Raw genomic sequence first — 18,340 nt, 5'->3', positions numbered from 1 at the left:
GATGAGAGATACAGATAATCCTTTTGGTAAATACAACCACCTGCTTGGAAGCTTGCAGTTAAAACCCACAGCATTGTTAAGAACAGCAGAGTAGATGCAATACACCAAATTGCTGGAATATAATATTGGTAACCAGATATATGATAAAAATGTAAAGGGATTAAGGACACAATCAATTAGCAGTAAATAAATTAAGGATACAATCAATTACCAGTAAAAGACTCAGAACTTGGAACAACTCAGGGAAGGAGTTAATGTAGTAAAGTTTTCCCTTGATATAAAATGAAACTTGAAGCCTATTCTTAAAGGACACAACATTTGAAATCCAGGAAGTATAAACTTCTGTGGACACCACATCTTACTTCCCAACCAGGACTCTGGAAGCAGTCATAGAAGCAGAGAATGGTACAAGACAAAGCTGTAGTGACACCAGGTGCTCAAAATATTTCAGACATGCAGCTAAGTAACTTATAATAAGTCATTAAATGAAGCTAGTTTTAGAAATTTTAGGATTTTTTGCAGTATTGCAGAAGCTGAGACATTTTATTTTGAAGTTTTTTCAAAACACAGACACTTCTCATTTTGCCTTCAATGTGACATTTTGTTTCAAACTTTAAGTTTCATTTTAAATTATTTGTAAATATTTTCAAAATGCTTGAAGAAAGAAAATTTACTTCACTTAGCAGATCAGGTGAGCATATTGTTGGAAGAGAAAAAAAAATTAGTTGGTTATGGCAGAACAGCACACAACTGGAAACAGCTTAGGTTTGCAATATAGAAATTATATATATGGAATATATAATCCTGTATAAGAGAAGGTGGCAAGAGCTGCTAATTACTATCCTGCTTGACATTCCCCACAGATATTGTCTTTATAGGATGCCATCTAGTTCTGACAACATACAATAGAGGAAACAAGTAGAGAGATCAAAGAGAAAGTAGATTATTCCAGAATTTATCACTTTTAAACCAGTGTTCTGACAAGAAAGCTTTTCTTTTCTGAGAGGAAAAAAAACAGGAGTTTTTCCTTGAATTTAATTTTACAGGGAAGTCATCTCTACACAGATTGATGGATGTTTTATGGTATGGCTTTAGCTCTAAAAAACTGACAAAACTTATGCCTTTGGACCATGAAAAAAAATATCCAAACCGCAAGGAATAGATGGAGAAAGGTTCTCTCTGCCACACCACTAAAATATAAATATAAATGTTGAGTACATTTACTTTAAAATAAATGAAAAAGGAAGACACATGTTGACAAAGCAGGAATGAGTAGGTTAAAGTTAGGTTAAATTACTAAAAAGAACCTGTTTCCCTGGGGGATGGTGAGAATATTTAGAGCTCTTTGACACCAGAGGTGCTGCCAGAATATGGATTTAGGGAAACAATGGGTAATTGACAGAGCTCTCCAAAGTTAAATTCGGCATAAATGAGATCAGATGCTTAACTCCCATCATTCCCACTATCATGGGCTGGGTTAAACATGTCTTAATCTATCCATTAAATACGCAGTTGAGAAAAAATTTCCTCACAGGGCATATCAGCAGGGATCTTGAAAGGGAAAAGAGGTCAAACAGGGAGGAAGCTCAGCTTTCCTGTTCTTGCTAATAGCCAAGGAGGGATACCTCTCCTTCCACACAGGTGGAGGAAGTCTCCATCCTTGCTTTAATCTGCCTTATCCTCTAAGCAGAATATGGGAAGGTTTTGCTTCCCCAAAGTGGGCAAGTATCACTAGGGAGATTAACCCTCGTAGAGAGTTTCCTGTGTGTTTGGTAGTCTGCAAGCCATTACAAAATGCAGATTACCACAGTTTTTAAGCACTCTTTTCAAGCATCCTTCAAGATAAGGAAACACTACTGTTCCCATTTTGCAGAGATGCTCTTTGTCATATAGGAAGACCCTGGCAGAGTCAGAAGCTGGATACAGACGTGCTGAGACCCCTGGCATTGCTTTTACTCCAAGGTCTTCCTTGCAGAGATTCTATCTGAAAAAAAAGCTGCCCTGTATTCTGTGTGTGTGTATATTCCAACAAGTGTGTGTCTTTCAAAAGCTCATTCATATATTTATATATCTTGCCATCTCAAAAGGTAAGAGGAATTTGTGTCTTACCCCAATAACAGTGCCATTCAAAGGACAACCATTCAGGGGCACTGAAAAAGAACAAAGTATTCCACTTAGCATTAACATTATAATGACAATTCCAAAATTTAATCAACCACAGTTATGCTTTTTGACTCAGTACAGTTCCAGCTTGAAGAAATTTGCATGCAGTTTCACTGTAAAGAGGCATAACTGAGCCCCCTTACATTATACCTTGAAAGGCAACAAGTTGTCAGAGCTATACTTGATGCTGCATAAAAATAGCTCAGGCTGAGCTCTTTTTGAACAAGTACATGGCAGAACATAATAAACTTTGCCCTCCAGTTCAAGCCTCACACTCTCAGAAGATGAACTCCGGTTTTCTGCAACTCAGAGAGCACATATCCTCTCCTCCTCCTACTGCTCCCTCCTCACCCTGTGGTTGCACACTCACTTGTCAATTAAACATCACTGTGAGTTGAGCCTTCCCAGATTGAGGCCAATTACCCAAATGGTTTGATTTAAACTTTTGAGACAAGACTATGTTAGTAGTCATAGAATCATAGGCTTGGCTTGGAAGGGACCTTAAAGAGCATCCAGTCCCAACCCTCTGCCATGGGCAGGGCCACCCTCCATTAGCCCAGCTTGTTCACAGCCTCATCCAACCTGGCCTGGAACACTTCCAGGGATGGGGCAGCCACAGCTTCTCTGGGAAACCTGTGCCAGGGCCTCAGTACCCACACAGGGAAGAATTTCTTCCTAATATCCAATCTAAACCTGCTCTCTGTCAGTGTGAAGCCATTCCCCCTTGTCCTGTCACTCCAGGCTCCTGTCAAGAGTCTCTCTCTGTTTTTCCTGTGGGCTCCCTTCAGGCACTGGAAGGCAGAATTCCCCCCGTCCCCTTTTGCCCATGGAGCTTTGTGTACAGCAGCAGGTGCTTCAGTACTCAGTGTCTGAATTACACAGGAGCCCTTCAAAGTGGGGCTGTGCTTCCAAAACACACACTTTTCTAATTGCTGTTGAGAACCAGAACATCACCGCATGAAACAATTCACGCTGGAGTGATCCCGTTTTCCACACCTCAAACCTTACCACATCTGCAGGAAGGACAACAGTCGATCACTTGGTCGCAGCGCAGCTCGGTTCCCTCTGGACACTCAGGCACATCCATTTGGGAGCAAGAAACATTCTTCTGCTGCACAAAAACCTCATTGTTCACCCGGACACACTCGTTGATAATGCAGCGGTTCCAAGGGGATCGCCACTCTGTGCCGACCTGAGGGGAAGTTGAGAGTGGATTAAACACAAGCAGCCCCTGGATAGAGGGATATTTGTGCCCCTGGACAGAGGGAAAGCCACTCCAGCCAGATGCTGGCTTGCCAAAAGTACATTTACTTCACCAGGAATGGTGTCACTCAACAGTTCTCCACAAACCCTTTCCATGACAATCAGTTCATAGAGCATGCTGAGTTTGTAGAGAGTAAGAATTAGAGGAGTATCCTTCAAAAGGGACAGGTCAAATAACATGTGAAGAAGGAAAAGCAGTCCTAACTGGAGTTAAATCTGCATTTATTCCCTGGTGACTGGCTGCACTGCACTGCAGCTGAGCAGCCCCTTTTTCTGCTGCTACCTGCTGCAAATCTGCTCTGCTAAGCCCAAAGGAGGTTTTAGCAACAGGCTCTAGACCTGAAACACTTGCAAATGTAGAAAAGACAAGATCCTGTTGACAGTTCTCTTATTATCATCACCCACAGGCCAGACAAAGCGGGAAATTCAAGAGCTATTTGTGGGAACAGACATGGAACAGCAGCCAGGAGGAAGATGCTGCCACAGTTCAGTGCTGAGAGGAGCTCTCACTGCTTTGTAGTTTAATTCCTTCACTGTTACAACTCTGAATACACTTCAAGAACAGCAAAACCCAAGATCAAATCCCCAACCACAGTCAAACATCTTTGCTTAGAAAGTTTGGAAACACATCTTTCTAGTGGATTAAATGCTTAATTCTTCACTAATGACAGAAGAGTTACAAGACGACATAGCAAGGAAGAGACTGCAGAGTATAATTATTAATGTGTTAGGACAAAAAAAAGTCAGTGAGAGACAGTGGGACACAAAAATAGGCCTTCTGAAGGCTTGTTTGATGAAGCAGAAAAGTATGGTGATCCACATTAAGAAATTCTCATGCTAAAACAAGGAAAAAGGCAGGTTGCAAAATGACACTTTAACAATCTTCTTTTTTTAAGACAGCAGCAGATAGCAATACAAATTAACTGGGATAATTTAAACAACTAGCTGACTGCCAGGGAGGCATTATGCCCAATGAACATTCTTTCAAGCTACCATGGCTGAAATTAGTAATTATACACAAAATGTCTGGCCCAGAAAAGGGTGGGGAGGATTCACAGGTCGGAATTGACTGGGTAGATCACAGGATACCCAAAACACTCTCTCTCAGTGCTGCTTGAAGTATAGAAGGAAAAGCTGATATCATCTTTATCTCCTTCCATGGAACACAAAATAATTCCTGGGGCTTTTGCGAGGAGGGAAAGTGTCGCAAATCCCACTGGCGCCTCACCTCATGCAAAGGAGGATCTCCATCACCCCGAGGCCAAAAGTGCAGCTCCTCACAGGCAGTTTTCTGACATCTCCCACAGCACTCCCCTTCTGGCACAATGTACTTGTAGCCCTGGAGGAGGAAAGAAAAGAAAAGAAAAGTACTTCCTTATCCAGGAAGAGGAGGCAAACAAGAACATCCAACCCAGCATCTTCTTTAAGGATCGATGTTTAATGTTAGCAACCTTTTATGAAAAGGAAGGTTTGAAAAAGGACAGATATAATTATGAAGGGTTGTCAATAATTTTTTTAAAAAACCCTTTTTTACATATATATAGAAGTATTTTACAAAGGCAAATTAAAGGTAAAAATTGCTCTTGTGGCATCTTGGAGGTTGATCAGCACTCGCAACTGCTCTTCCCATTCCAGAAAATTCAAGGGTAGAATCCAGTCTGAGCACATTCAGACATCTGTGTTTAAGCAGAGGGAGGATGCAGGTTGCTCAGACATGTAATCCAGGGACCGGTTTTGACTGATCATTTCATCTTTTCATAGAATCATTTCAGTTAAAAAAAACCTTTAAGATCAAGTTGAACCATTAACCCAGCACTGACAAGTCCAACACAGTTTAAAGCAACAGTTCACCTGCAAAAGGCATTTGAAAAAAAATTCTACAAAGGTAACAAAATGAAACTACTATGCAACACTAGAGATTACATATCTTATCAAAGTCTAACACCTACTTATGGAAAACTAAATAAGTAGCATGAAAATTGAACAGTAGGCCCTTTGTTACTAAAGAAAAATCTTATAAATCCAGCAAAAGAGGTCAAAAAAAAAAAACAACCCACAGAAACAACAGGAATCCCAATTCTCACTTTTAATACATATTAATCTCCTAACGCAAGCAGCCAAATACTGAAACAGTGAAATACCTATGAAAGCAAAAAAACAAAAGCAAGAAAGCAAAAATCTTTAATCTAATTAGAAGTAAAATATTCTATAAGTAATAGCCAGGCAGTCTCCAAGGGGCAAAACACAACTCTGATCTCATCACAGAGTTCAAGGGAAGATGTTCTGTCACATAATATTGTTCATGTGAAAAATGCCTGTAAAAATAAGCATAATTTTATTTTGGTCAAACTGAATTACTGAGGGATTCACAACTGCTCCCTCCCTTCATGAACTCTCCCTGATTTGCAATATGAAGCACATTAGCAAACCTTGATAATCAGTGGATTTTAATATGGAAGTTTATTTCATATAACATCATAAAATGTGATGCCAGACATTGACCCAGCTTTGTGAGAAAAGTTGTGCTGTTGAGCATTTGGTTTTACATTACTTTTGTCTGCTAAATACATGTCTGAAGCATCTGAAGTATCAGATGCAACTTTCTGCATGACATACTCAAGAGAAGTAAAAATCCAAGGGCTAGTACATGTTATGGGGTTTTTAGGTTGGTTTTTTTTTTTTTTTTGGTTGTTGGTTTTTTTTGGGGGTTTTTTTTGTGTGTGTGTGTAGCAAGATAAAAAAATCTCCAAGGTGTTTTCACAGAAATCAGATGACACTGTCAAAAATGATACTGCACAACTTTAACACCTAGTAATGAAATTAATAACCAAGAGCAGCAAAGCATCTAAATATCATCCTAGTAATGATTCATGATTAAAGTATGTATTTGATATCAATAATACTTTTAATGCCACCTAATCTGAACTGAAAAATAATTTTAAGGTCAATTCAAACTGGATGACAGCACTGCTGATGTCCTTGATATGTATATCCCACTGAATCAGGAGCAAGCAAAAGAAAAAAAAATCTTCAGGTAGTATATCTACCAGGTAGTCTAACAGTTACAGTTTTGGTTGTACAACCTTGATAACCATAAAAGGAGCTGAAGAAATGACAAATTCCCATAAATTCCCATAAAGAACTGGCATTGTTTCCACCAAGTCTTTTTATGTGTTTTTAACTGGATTTTTTTTGATGCTGCAATGTCAAGGAACTGTAGCTCTGCATTAATGAGATTTTATTGGAATAACAAATTATCGATGAATTATTGCTATGAGCTGAAACACAGCCAGATGCTTTAGACTTAATATTTCATAGAAAATTGCCATAATATAAACAAGTCTTTTCTACACATGGAAACTGAAGGGATTTTATTGCAACAGGTAAAAACTCCCACATCTACTCTCATGGTTTTTCCTGCATTTGGCATTCTCAAACTTACCAAACTCTGCACTTGCTTTGTTGTTTTTTTCCTAATGGATTAGGGGTTTTTGGTTGGTCCTAGAGAATGATGAAGTATTTAAGATCCACAAGGATCACCAAGTCCAGCTCCTGGCCCTGCACAGGACACCCCAACAATTCCCATCATGTCCCAACACTTCTTGAGCTCTGCCAAGCTTTAGGCCGTGACCATTCCCTGGGGAGGTTTTGCCAGTGCCCAACTCTGGGAGAAGAACTTTTTCCTAATATCTGGCTTAAATCACATTCCTCTACCAACTCTTTGTACCAATTATCTGTCTTTTCCTGTTTGACCATCTAAGTCAATATAACAAAGTGGCTCACACTTCCTTTGCAGGCTTCCAAAAGTAAGCCACAGGGTTTTATAGGATGCAGCAGATGTCGAAGCACAATAAAGGTCCCAGCATGAGGTGTTATTATTGCTACAATGGGCAGAGCATAGCAACAGACAGAGCTGAAATGGGAACTTCAGAAAGTGAACTTGAGCTACAACAGACAGCTGCAACTGAACTTCAGACATCATGAACACGTATTGTGCAAATGGTGTAAGTGACAGATACTTCAGGATGCAGTTTTTCTTCTATCAAAATGTAAAATAAATTTGTCACTGATTTTCTTGGCAGCAGGATGCAATCCTAAAACAATAACCCTAAAATAAAGTCAATAATGCTGAGACTCATGCTCTTAGGTTGTGCTCCCAAGATAATCCATTGCTACAACACTTATTTTTCTAATTTTCTCTGGTCACTCTCTAAACAAGGAGGTTTAAAAGGGATCACTGCAGGTCCCCACCAGGGCTCTGCTGGGTAAGGCATTGATTTATGTGTTACTTACCTGAGAGCAGAACGTGTCACATTCTTTGTCACGACACTCTGTCATCTGAAGTCCTGTAACATCATCCATCAGACTGCTGCAAGAGCATTCCCTGCATCCATCTTCCCAGGTTGTCCCAACAGGATAGACTATGTTGTTGTGCACACACACCTATGAAATGCAATAATTAATACATAAAAGAGCACACTGCTGCTGTCAGGGCACACTGCTGGCTCCAAAAGGCTGCATTTTAAGGTGTGGAACCAACCATTAATTCTGTTGAATATTTTGAATCCCTTAGAAATGCTACAGGTCTTAAAATTGTGGCCAGCCTGTTGAGGAAAGGAAAAATAAGTACAAACAAAGCTACTGTTTTACAGAAAATAAATTGGAGAGTTTTATCTGCAGTCAGTGGAGTTGCCTAGGGTCTCAGTTTCCCTGTAAGTATAATGTGACACAATATTTAGGGATAATAAACAATAAGTCCTCTAGAAGGAGCCTTGAAGACAAAGCTTCTTCCAGCTAAACCATATGATCTGAAGAGATCCTACTTGGAGCTAAAAGCTTTCATCCTCTTGTATCCTCTGGCCACCACAGCTACCCCTAAAAAGCAGAGCCATCCCTTATATTGAACTTCCTATTAGTAAATTTACAGCTTGGTAATAAAGAGAGAACATTTATTTTTATAGCTAGAGCAAGTAAGCCTCAGAGACATAAAATTAATTATGCAAGGTCATGAAGTACTTAGAAATGGACAATAAAAGCTAGATGTCCTGTGCTGCAACACAAGGTAACCCTATGTCCAGGTTTAATGAAAAAGTTACATTGCCCTGCAACCTCTCTTCTAAGCAACTTTATCTTAAAGGCTAACATAATATAACAAATTAATAAAAGGTTGGCAAAATAAGAAAAATATACCCTGGTGAAGCTTTTGCAGAGTCATAATTTGGCAAAAACTTAAAAGTGGTGATATAGTTCTTAAAAGACACAACACCTTCCCAGACAGAGGTAATCAATGAGCACAAGGAATTTTAGGTCTAAGGTGCACCAAATATGTCAATAAATTTAATATAGGATTGGAAGAACATATAGTAATGGTAGTGGTAGCAAAGTATGTATATGTGTTACCTGAAAACAAAAATCACCTCTGAAATTCCTGATGTTTGAGTAACCTTTAAGTTTCAAACGGTTTTCTATATTATCTCCAAGTTACAAAAAATTGACTGTTAATTTAAATTACTGTATGCCAAAATAAATTACTGTAATAAAAGAAGCAATAGTATGAATTAAAAGCATGTTTCTTTCAGGCACTTGTAAATTAAAAGTGCCCTGGCATCACTTTCCAGCAGTCTCATTGGGGGTTTATTCATATCTAGCTGGCTGCCTGCTTGCTCTGGTGCTGCTGCTTTGTGTGGAAAAGACACTCTCATCCATGGAAAAGACATTTCACTTCCCTTACCCGGTCTGGAATGCAGGTGGTTGATACACAGCCACAGTCATTGGTGAGAGACTGGGAGAGATAGCCCAGAGGGCAGCTCACTGTGGAGTTCTTACAGCTGCAGATACACTCATATTTGTCACAGCACTCGGTCTTGACAACGGTCAGTGTCCGGTGTGATGGACAGGAAAGGCTTGGGGTGGAGCTGCACATTTCCCTGTTGCAGGCTGGCAGGAAAAGGTGGACACCGTGTCAAGCTCATGGATTTCCAGAGTGCTGCCAGTGAATAGGACAGTTCTCTGGCAGCAAGGCATTAATCACCACCTTGAACTGTTATAAACATGCTTAAAGCCTGAGGAGTAATGCAGATATAAAAGGCTCTGGTTCGGGAACTCAAAAGCTTCTGCCCTGCCAAAAAAATTCTTGTCTTATACACAAACAAGATTTATAAAATAAGCATCAGGGTCAGAGAACACATGTCCAAGAGTAAAGTGTTTCTCTTGTCCTTAATTTGAAAGTGTACTCCAAGTGCCAGCAATACACTCCTGCCAAGTCTGGGAAAGCATTAAATGTCCATTGGCACCAAAATTAAACCTTTCAGAGGGGGAAAATAATGCCTAAAGGAAGATGTCAGTGTTGCTCAAATGCAGTGTTCCAGTGTCACTCCCTGCTAGGAAAAATTATCTTACCACATGTGTAATTTGGTCTGCATTCTCCAGGGTTGGTCAGGGCAAGCTGCAGGCCAAACTCACAGACAGGGGCAGGAGGCAAATCACAGGAAACCAGGTCACACACTAAGAGCAGAAATTCAGAGAGTGTTTAAAACCACACCTACATAGTCCTCAAGAAAACACACACACACATGCACATCCCCATTAAACTCACACTCAATTGCTGTCTTAAAATATGAAGTACATTAGAGTTCAACAGGTCAAAGTTTGTTTTCAAAATAGCTTAGAGAAGAGTTCAAGCTCGGGTTATGGGGATTAAGGTTCTAATGTTATATTTAATAGGCAAATGTAGATGATGCAAAAATAAATGCTTGAGAAAAAACCATTCTAATGTCATTTAGATAAAAAAAATTCTCCATTCCCTTCCTCATCTACTATAGCAAGAGAGACAAAGTTGGAAGTGAATGGAGACTCATATCCTAAGGAGCTGTTTGGTTTTCTGCATGGATGACTGTACAACAATTCAGTGGTATCAAAAATGCAGCACTGAATTAATTTTTTTTTTTTAAGGGACTGTATACCTTAGAAATATCTGGTAAATGTACAAACCAAGAAGATTGCAAGGGTTTACAAGAACCTACCACACTCGTACTCAGGGCAGCACTGGCCAGGGCCCCTGCGCAGGCGAGCGACTTCACATGGACCACACTGGACAGCTGGAAAAAACATCCAGGAAACAAGTCTGGATAAGAACTAGGAAGCCAGAAACCAGAACATCAATTCAAGTCCAATCACAGAGCTAAATTTGAATAATATGAATTAATAATATTGAATAATACTGAATTTACGTTGGACAGTCGGGCAGGGTCGGACCGTGCAGTTTATCCTCTTGTTATCGAAACACGTGCAGATCTTGCAGGGCTCATTCTCAGGAATCCATGTTTCCATGTGCTGAAGGAAAAAGCCCAACAGAGTGTTACACAGAAATCCCATGCTCTGGTATGATGGGAAGGGAGGATGGGAGTGGCTGAGGATGAGTAACATTAACCTGGAAAATCAGAAAATTTATGAAGATTTATCTATGAAGGGTTGGTTACTCTGTTAACAGTAAAAAACTAAGGGGACACATAAATCTGCAATAACTGTCGTGTGCCAAATTAGCAAAAGATGTAAAGAATGCATGGATGGGATGAGGAATTACTATTGTTTTAAGCATCAAAAATGCTCAGATATAAATGCAATTGCAGGCTATTGTGAGCAACAGTGGACTGGTGCTACTACACACCATGATTGCATGTTCAGTGGTAATAATGGAAACGTCATTATTTTGGGAAATACAGAGAACTGTCTCCTTTCCCTAATTAGTAACACAGAGAAGAATTTCCTATGCACTTAAAAATATGTACTATTTATTTCTCTGTGTTGAATTTCCCTAATTCTTCAACACAGAGAAATAAATAGTGCATATTTTTATATTGACTATTTGGAGTGTCATCACTTGACTCTGCAGTGGATTGAGGACTGGCAAAGCACTGTATCACCTCTAACACCAAAACCATCACTGTGGTGACTACCTGGGGGTAATGAGCACATTCAGAAACCACCAGTAAGGAGAATAATTTTTCAATCCCTGCTCCTTCCCAGCAGAGTGGAAATCATTGACATTAAAGCTGCAATCAAAGTCACCCACACAGAACTATGCACATTTAACACCCATGTGAATAGGGAGGTACGAGTGGAAGGATCATCAGACATTTTTATTTGCACAATCAATCCAGGTTCTGGGTGAGAACATATAGAGCAGGTCAGGATGCCACAAAAAAAAAATGCTGTCATCTGGAAAACTCTGGAGCATGGTTTAAAACAAACATGCTGCTGAGCCCTTTGGAGATAGGAAGAAAAACAAAAAGGACAAATCTAAGCATACTGCACCTATACTCAGAGATAGTTATATGTTTTAAGCCACCCTGTGTGAGTGTTGGGACTAAAATCCCGTAAGTCCAAACACAATCTAGGGTAGAAAAGAACAGAGGAATGAACACCAGAAGAAAAGAAGGAGTTTAAGGAAATCCTGACCCAAGTGTCTATTATATTGCCTGCAATGATGGAAAGGCAAAACAGCTACATGAGCTGATCCTCCCCTAAAATCTCATGAAGGATCTAAAGCCCATAAACACTGCAATTAAAGTCCCTTCTCTTTCAAATCATATAAGAAAAATCCTATAATATCAGCCAGAAGAGGACTGGCTGATATATGTGCAAACTCTAAGAGCTGAGTACCTGGGAGAGAAGAGGAACCACCCCTGCTACTTGGAACAGGGGACCAGGGGACGCACACACTGTGTGATGCTGTTATCAAGAGTGTCTTTCACCGCAGTCTGGTACCCAGCATCCACAGTTTTTCCCAATCCCATACTGCCACAGAGAGGGCTGCCTTAACTAAGCAAAGTGGATTTTCAGTAAAACCAAAATGATTCATTTCATTGGAGGAATAATTCTCCTCAAAAAAAAAAAAAAAAAAATATATATATATATATATAAAACTACCACTTGACAGAAGGTTGACTTGGTCTCAACACTCCCAACCAAACACTGAAAATATTTCATACATGAATTGGAAAGGACCCACAAGGATCATCAAGTCCAGCTCCTGGCCCTGCACAGACACCCCAACAATCCCACCCTGTGCATCCCTGAGAGCGTTGTCCAAACACTCTTGGAGCTCTGGCAGCCTTGGGGCTGTGACCATTCCCTGGGGAGCCTGGGCAGTGCCTGACACCCTCTGGGGGAAGAACCTTTTCCCTGATATCCAGTCTGACCCTCCCCTGACCCAGCTCCAGCCATTCCCTGGGTCCTGTCCCTGGTCACAGAGAGAAGAGTTTGATGCCTGTCTCTCCACTACCCCTCATGAGGATTTCAGTGAGCTTTGCAAAGACAACACAAGACATTTCAAGTAAAGGATTTGTGATTAAATTGTCATTACTCATAAAAGTCTGCTAAATGGACACATTTATCTTGGTAAATATTCACTTATGCCATCACTCTTCCTCTCTTTCCTCTAGACACCCCTCCACATGGAATTGTCATGCTTTGCCAGGTCTGTACAGTCCCAGCTGTGATCTTTATATCCAGTCCCAGCCAATTTCACACTATGGGAGCTAAATGGGGCTGACAGCCAGCAGATTAGGAGGAACTAAGCTAGAAAATAAAGTATCCAAAGGGAAAACAGATTTACTTTCAAAGCTGTGAATCCCAACCAGTGCCAGAGCTTGCTGTGCATGTATTTACCTGGTGGTGTGTGCCATCCTCGCTGACACACTGAGTGCAGACTTCTTCACTAACACAGCTGTCACCAAAAACCATCTTTCCCTCTGGGCAGAAGCAGCCTTCCGTGGGATAATCCTTGCAGACACTGACTTTGGTATTATTCTCACAGCTCTTCATACAGGCTGTGTGGCAGTGGTTGTACATCAGATGTGAGGCACATTTCATTGCTGAGCAAGACAGAGAAGAAAACACCACCCTTATTTAAGACATCTAAAGAAACAAAAATCAATCTTTCCTATCTAGCTTTCTTCAGAATTCTTTCATTTTTAGAAAGCCATCTCCCAATGAATGGATCTGATCCCTTGCAGCACAAATCAGCAAATGACATTTTCAGGCCACATGAATCAGCAGCAACATATGACTCGCCCCAACAATGATACATTGGTTTAGGTGAATGTTCACTTGTCAAATTTTGTTTCCAACACTGGGCTACAGACAATAATTTAGAACCTTATGTACATGGTAACAGTACATAGTTAAGAGATAGCCAGGACAGAGTAAAGCATTGAAGAAAGATATATCTTTTTTTTTTTTTTTTTTAATTGATAGGCTGCATTGTTTCCACACAACTAAAGAAAGCTAACAAACAGAACGTTTTGGTACTTCAAAACTAAACCTGCTGGTTTTCTGTATCTTTTTAACTGAATTGTCTTATTGACAGATTTAATTGAATCAAGGAAAGTTGCATAGTCCTGTAAGCCAAAAAAGTTTTTACTGATGTGTTCACAAAACTGAGGATATTGTCTCTAAAAGCAAACGCAAAATTAGGACTACAGCTAGTCAAAAAACCTATGGACACAGCTTCCATACTGTGTATTCCCTTAAGTCTATTTTTCTCTACAGCTTCAATTAGAAAAAGTGTTTCTTATTTCCCAGCCTGTGATTGCTGCGAGGTTTATAAAACTTTCTTTCAGTCCCCTGACAAAAAAACATTGAGAGAAAACCTGAGCTCCCAAACAAACAAACGAAAACATTCATCAGTTAAACTGCCTACACGTACTCTTCTAGAAGCCAATGGTGACAGAAAAAAAAAGTCTTTAGCATTAACCCTTTCCATGTTAAAGCAAATTATTTCATAAAATCATAAAATGGCTTGGTATGGACCTTAAAGACCATCTTGTTCCAATCCCCTGACATGGGCAGGGACACCTTTCACTAGCCCAGGTTGCTCACAGCCCCATCCAACCTGGCCTTGGACACTGCCAGGGATGGGGCAGCCACAGCTTCTCTGGGCAACCTGTGCCAGGGCCTCAGCACCCTCACAGGGAACAATTTCTTCCTGATATCCAATCTAACCCTGCTCTCTGTCAGTGTGAAGCCATTCCCCCTTGTCCTGTCACTCCAGGCCCTGGTCCAGAGTCTCTCTCCATCTTTCCTGTGGGCTCCCTTCAGGCATTGCAAGGCCACAACGAGGTCACCCTGAAGCCTTCTCTTTTCCAGGCTGAATATATCTGAATTCCAGAGAGTATATTCACTCACCTAGGAAGAGCAATCAGAAATTATTTGTACTGCTTGGAATGTCCCAACATGGAATGACAAAACCTCAAGTAAAATTCTACAAGAATGAGAGGCATTCAGTGGACTGGGAGGAGGAAAGCAAGGTAATCCACAACTGTGCTACTGATATTAAACATATCATGGTAGCATGATTATTAAGCTGTAGCGTCTATTCAGTCATTAATGCAACTTGGCTACATCAAATGCTGACAATTTAAATTTTTGTCTGTTGCATACAGGCATTTGCTAGAAGAGGGATGTTGATGATATTGTTAGGACACTTAAGACTTTATGCAATTAGTGTTAAAATGAGCAACTCTTTGTCTATCCTTGTGCAGGCCATGTAACCAGATAGGAATTTGAAAACTGCACAGAGTTAACAGAGTTATTAAGGCAATCTGCTGACATCCAGCTTTGGACATTACAATTTGCAAAGTCTGGCTGAGGCACTGAATTTGGAAAATGGCTGGCAATGTTCTCCCTCTGCTTTCTAGGACTATACTCCAAACAGACAGTGTTCAGTAACATATGATCTTGGAAAGATATTTCAAACATTAAGTGGAAGCTTAGGCCAAATTCACACTGACATTCCTGACTTCCTATCCCATCATTCCTTCAGTCTGAGTTTAAATCACTGAAAAAAACATTTGTTTTACACTTTTTTTCTTTTGTATCATGACTTTAGGATGCTGCTTCTCCCATTCTGAAATGAAAAGTATCCAGGGAAAGAAAGCAAAGCAACAAGAAACTAGAGAGGCAGGAGGTGAGAAAACCAACTGCAACATCAAGACACTCTGTGAGGAGGTAGCTGGGAAAAAAAAATGCCTACACACACCCACATCTAAGGCACTCGACTAAGCCAGACACGCTGAGGGACTATCTGAATGTCTGCAACCATCACTGCAGAAAGACTAACAGGAGAAGGTGGAGAATAAGCCACCTCAAGAGTTATTTACTTGTGCTTAATGATACCTTGCATCTTTGGCAGATCTTTAGGTATGCCTCCTAACAGGAACGAAAGAAAAAGGAAAAAAGAGCAGGAAAAGAAAGTAGAAATACTTGTCTATGAGAATTTAGGAGAGAAGGTATACAAAGCAACAGATGTCTGAGTTTGGCTCTAGCATGGGCGTCTTGTTTGCCTTGGCTGGGTTCTGGTAATGTGCAATACTCACATCCTGGTACACAGCACAAACTTTTCACCTCCAAAACATAAGCAAAACCCAGTCAGAAGAAGAACCAGACTTGTAAAGCAAATTACAGCTAGTTCAGTCAGCCTAGTGGCATGTGCTGACAAGAAATGACACCACAAAGAGAGGCTATTTCCCCAATTTTCCCTGTATCAGAAACTTAAAATCACACTGGCTTTTCCACCACATTCTCAAAAGTTTCAGCTTTGATGGAAATGGGAGGATTTTGGGAAACTGCTACAAAGAAAAGTCTTATGGGGGGACTCAGGGGACCATCCCCTAAGTTAGGGAGACACAAGAAGCTTCCCTCAAAGCTGTAAAAACCCCATTGGCTCCTTCCCCTGTTCCTGTGTCTGCTCCTATGTCCCTGAGCCACTCCCTCCCTATTCCCTGATTGGCCCTTATTTGTACTGCCCCGAGACCAAGGTGACCCCCGGGCCCCTGGGGAGTGGCTAAGGGGGACTCTCCATGTGTGTGTGCCAGGGACCTGAACATCCCACCGTGCGGCTGAATTAAACATCTGTGGATACCATGCAAAGGCCCTTTCTGCTTCTTTACCCAGGACTTTAATAGCAGCAATTCGGGCTGCTGCAGTCGTATTTTGTGCCAGGTATGACAGTGATGGGTTGGGAAGCAGTTCCACAAGTCCAAGTTACAAGTTTCTCTGTCCACCTCAGACTGTCCAAAGTCTGCATCAAAGCAATGGTATCTACTGCTAAAAGAGCCTAGGAGACTCTCAGCCCAAACCTGGTGCCACAAAGGTTTGGTGGCTGCAGAGCCAGGTACTGTCACATAGCTGTGGTTACCTTTTCACAGTTTATTTCCCCGCTAGCCTGGAATTTTATCAGTTAGTAGTTTACCAAGAAACACATCTCTCATAACATTCAGCTTAGTGGGTGACCAACCAGTTACAAGATCTGCAACACCACTTGTACAATAAACTTGATCTGGAACATTTGAAAAATTAATATTACACTGATGAGACATCCCAGAGAGCAGGACAATTTCTGTATCAGTTTTATCACAGAGTAAAACTCTTACGGCAAAGCTCAGGCGTTCTCCAGTCTACACAGATGCCATACTCCCTGCAGATGTGTGCGTAGGAAGTGATGATCTCACAGGCCTCCTCCTCATAGCAGCTGCTCTCCATGCAGGCCTCGTAGAAGATGCTGGGGGTGATGATGCTGTGGCACTCCGCAAAGCGGTCCGACAGCAGCAGGTGACAGTGGCTGGGTGCGCGCTCGGAGCACCTGTCCTCCCTCCGGCTGTCACAGACCTTGCCCGGCTCTGCCACCGTCCAGTCCTGGATAAACACGCTGCTGTCAGCCGTGGCGGAGCCGTTGCGCAGCGTGAAGTCATTGACGTGGTTCTGGTCACACAGCCCTGGCAGGGTGAGTAAGGGGAAAAGAAAAATCTCTGAATAATCAACGCTAAAATAAACCTAGAAAAAAAAGACGGATGAGGCGGATGATGCTGGTTGGGGCGGCTCGAGGAATTAATGATATTCCTTATAGCTGTTGTCAATAGAGGCATAAACACCCTAGGTCTTGTTTCTTATTTCCCCACTAAAGGAGGTACAGGTCGTGCCACAGAGGTACAATCTCTGTATATATTGCACTACTGAGGATACCATAGAATTAACTCACCCAGGTAGCAGTTGCCCTTTAAAATTGTCCACCTTCACTGCAAGCACTGATCAGATTTCTCACAGAAGTGAATTTGTAAGAATCTAAAATCAAACCCATATCCAAAAAAAAAAGAACAAATCTCCTTGAAAAGATAACTTGAAGTAAGAAAAAACAGAAAGCTGTCTCTGCTGTTCTTTCTAAAGTATTACTGGGCATCAGTGAGCTGTTACGTTGGGGATGAGAGTAGAAAAACTCACACAGATATGCAGTATTCCCCCAAAAGTGTGGGACCAGTTCACCCAGAGAGATTACAGATTTGGAGATTCGCAAATTGCAATAAATAAATAGAAGTTCAAGCCCAAATAGGAAGCTGTTAAAAGTACAGACTTTTAAACTTACCACAAAGCCCTTTTGTTCCTGAAGAAAAGCTCTTTGAATTAAGTCTAAGAATAAATTCATTATTTCTTGGAGTAAATGTGAGATTATGTCCGAGAAGAGAGAACTTGATTTCATGCATTATTTCTCCATAGGCAGTGATTTCAAACAAGCTGCTGGAATAGGGGATAAGAACCCTTTCATCATTAACAGTCACCTGTTTAAAAAAAAAGGTGAGGTTGTCACATAAGTTCTAGCAAGCAATTACAAATCAACCCAATTTTACCATTGAAGCACATTTTGACTTGACAAATACCTGAAGATCCAACTGAATCTGGACATAAGAAACAATTTTTCCAGCTGAAGGTTTCTATTGAGTCTAAAAACATACAGAAGTACTTGACCTTCATCCTGTGAATTACATGTACTTTTCCAACATTTTCCTATATAAGTGCACTCTTTGAGCACCACATGTTTACAGACTAACAACCTCATGCTGTGAGGTTCAAATGATGTCTC

General features: G+C 40.8%; 1 protein-coding gene across 3 annotated transcripts in view; it reads right to left on the bottom strand.

Annotated features, from left to right (window-relative positions):
• Positions 1-18,340, bottom strand: part of VWF (von Willebrand factor) — a 134,241-nt gene that overhangs the window by 13,442 nt on the left and 102,459 nt on the right. For all 3 annotated transcript variants that reach the window (XM_068190569.1, XM_068190570.1, XM_068190568.1), the window contains 11 exons: positions 17,846-18,038; positions 16,860-17,201; positions 13,096-13,301; positions 10,656-10,758; positions 10,449-10,523; positions 9,826-9,930; positions 9,158-9,363; positions 7,720-7,869; positions 4,655-4,765; positions 3,172-3,355; positions 2,110-2,150 (listed from right to left, as the gene is read on the bottom strand). In XM_068190569.1, the coding sequence (XP_068046670.1) occupies positions 2,110-2,150; positions 3,172-3,355; positions 4,655-4,765; positions 7,720-7,869; positions 9,158-9,363; positions 9,826-9,930; positions 10,449-10,523; positions 10,656-10,758; positions 13,096-13,301; positions 16,860-17,201; positions 17,846-18,038 (1,716 nt within the window). The remainder of the gene's footprint in view (positions 1-2,109; positions 2,151-3,171; positions 3,356-4,654; positions 4,766-7,719; positions 7,870-9,157; positions 9,364-9,825; positions 9,931-10,448; positions 10,524-10,655; positions 10,759-13,095; positions 13,302-16,859; positions 17,202-17,845; positions 18,039-18,340) is intronic.

This window comes from Anomalospiza imberbis, chromosome 5 (assembly GCF_031753505.1).
Source record: "Anomalospiza imberbis isolate Cuckoo-Finch-1a 21T00152 chromosome 5, ASM3175350v1, whole genome shotgun sequence".
NCBI classification, from domain to species: domain Eukaryota; kingdom Metazoa; phylum Chordata; class Aves; order Passeriformes; family Viduidae; genus Anomalospiza; species Anomalospiza imberbis.
The sequence above is the reverse complement of the archived record's forward strand: the minus strand, read 5'-3'. Positions and strand labels throughout refer to the sequence as shown.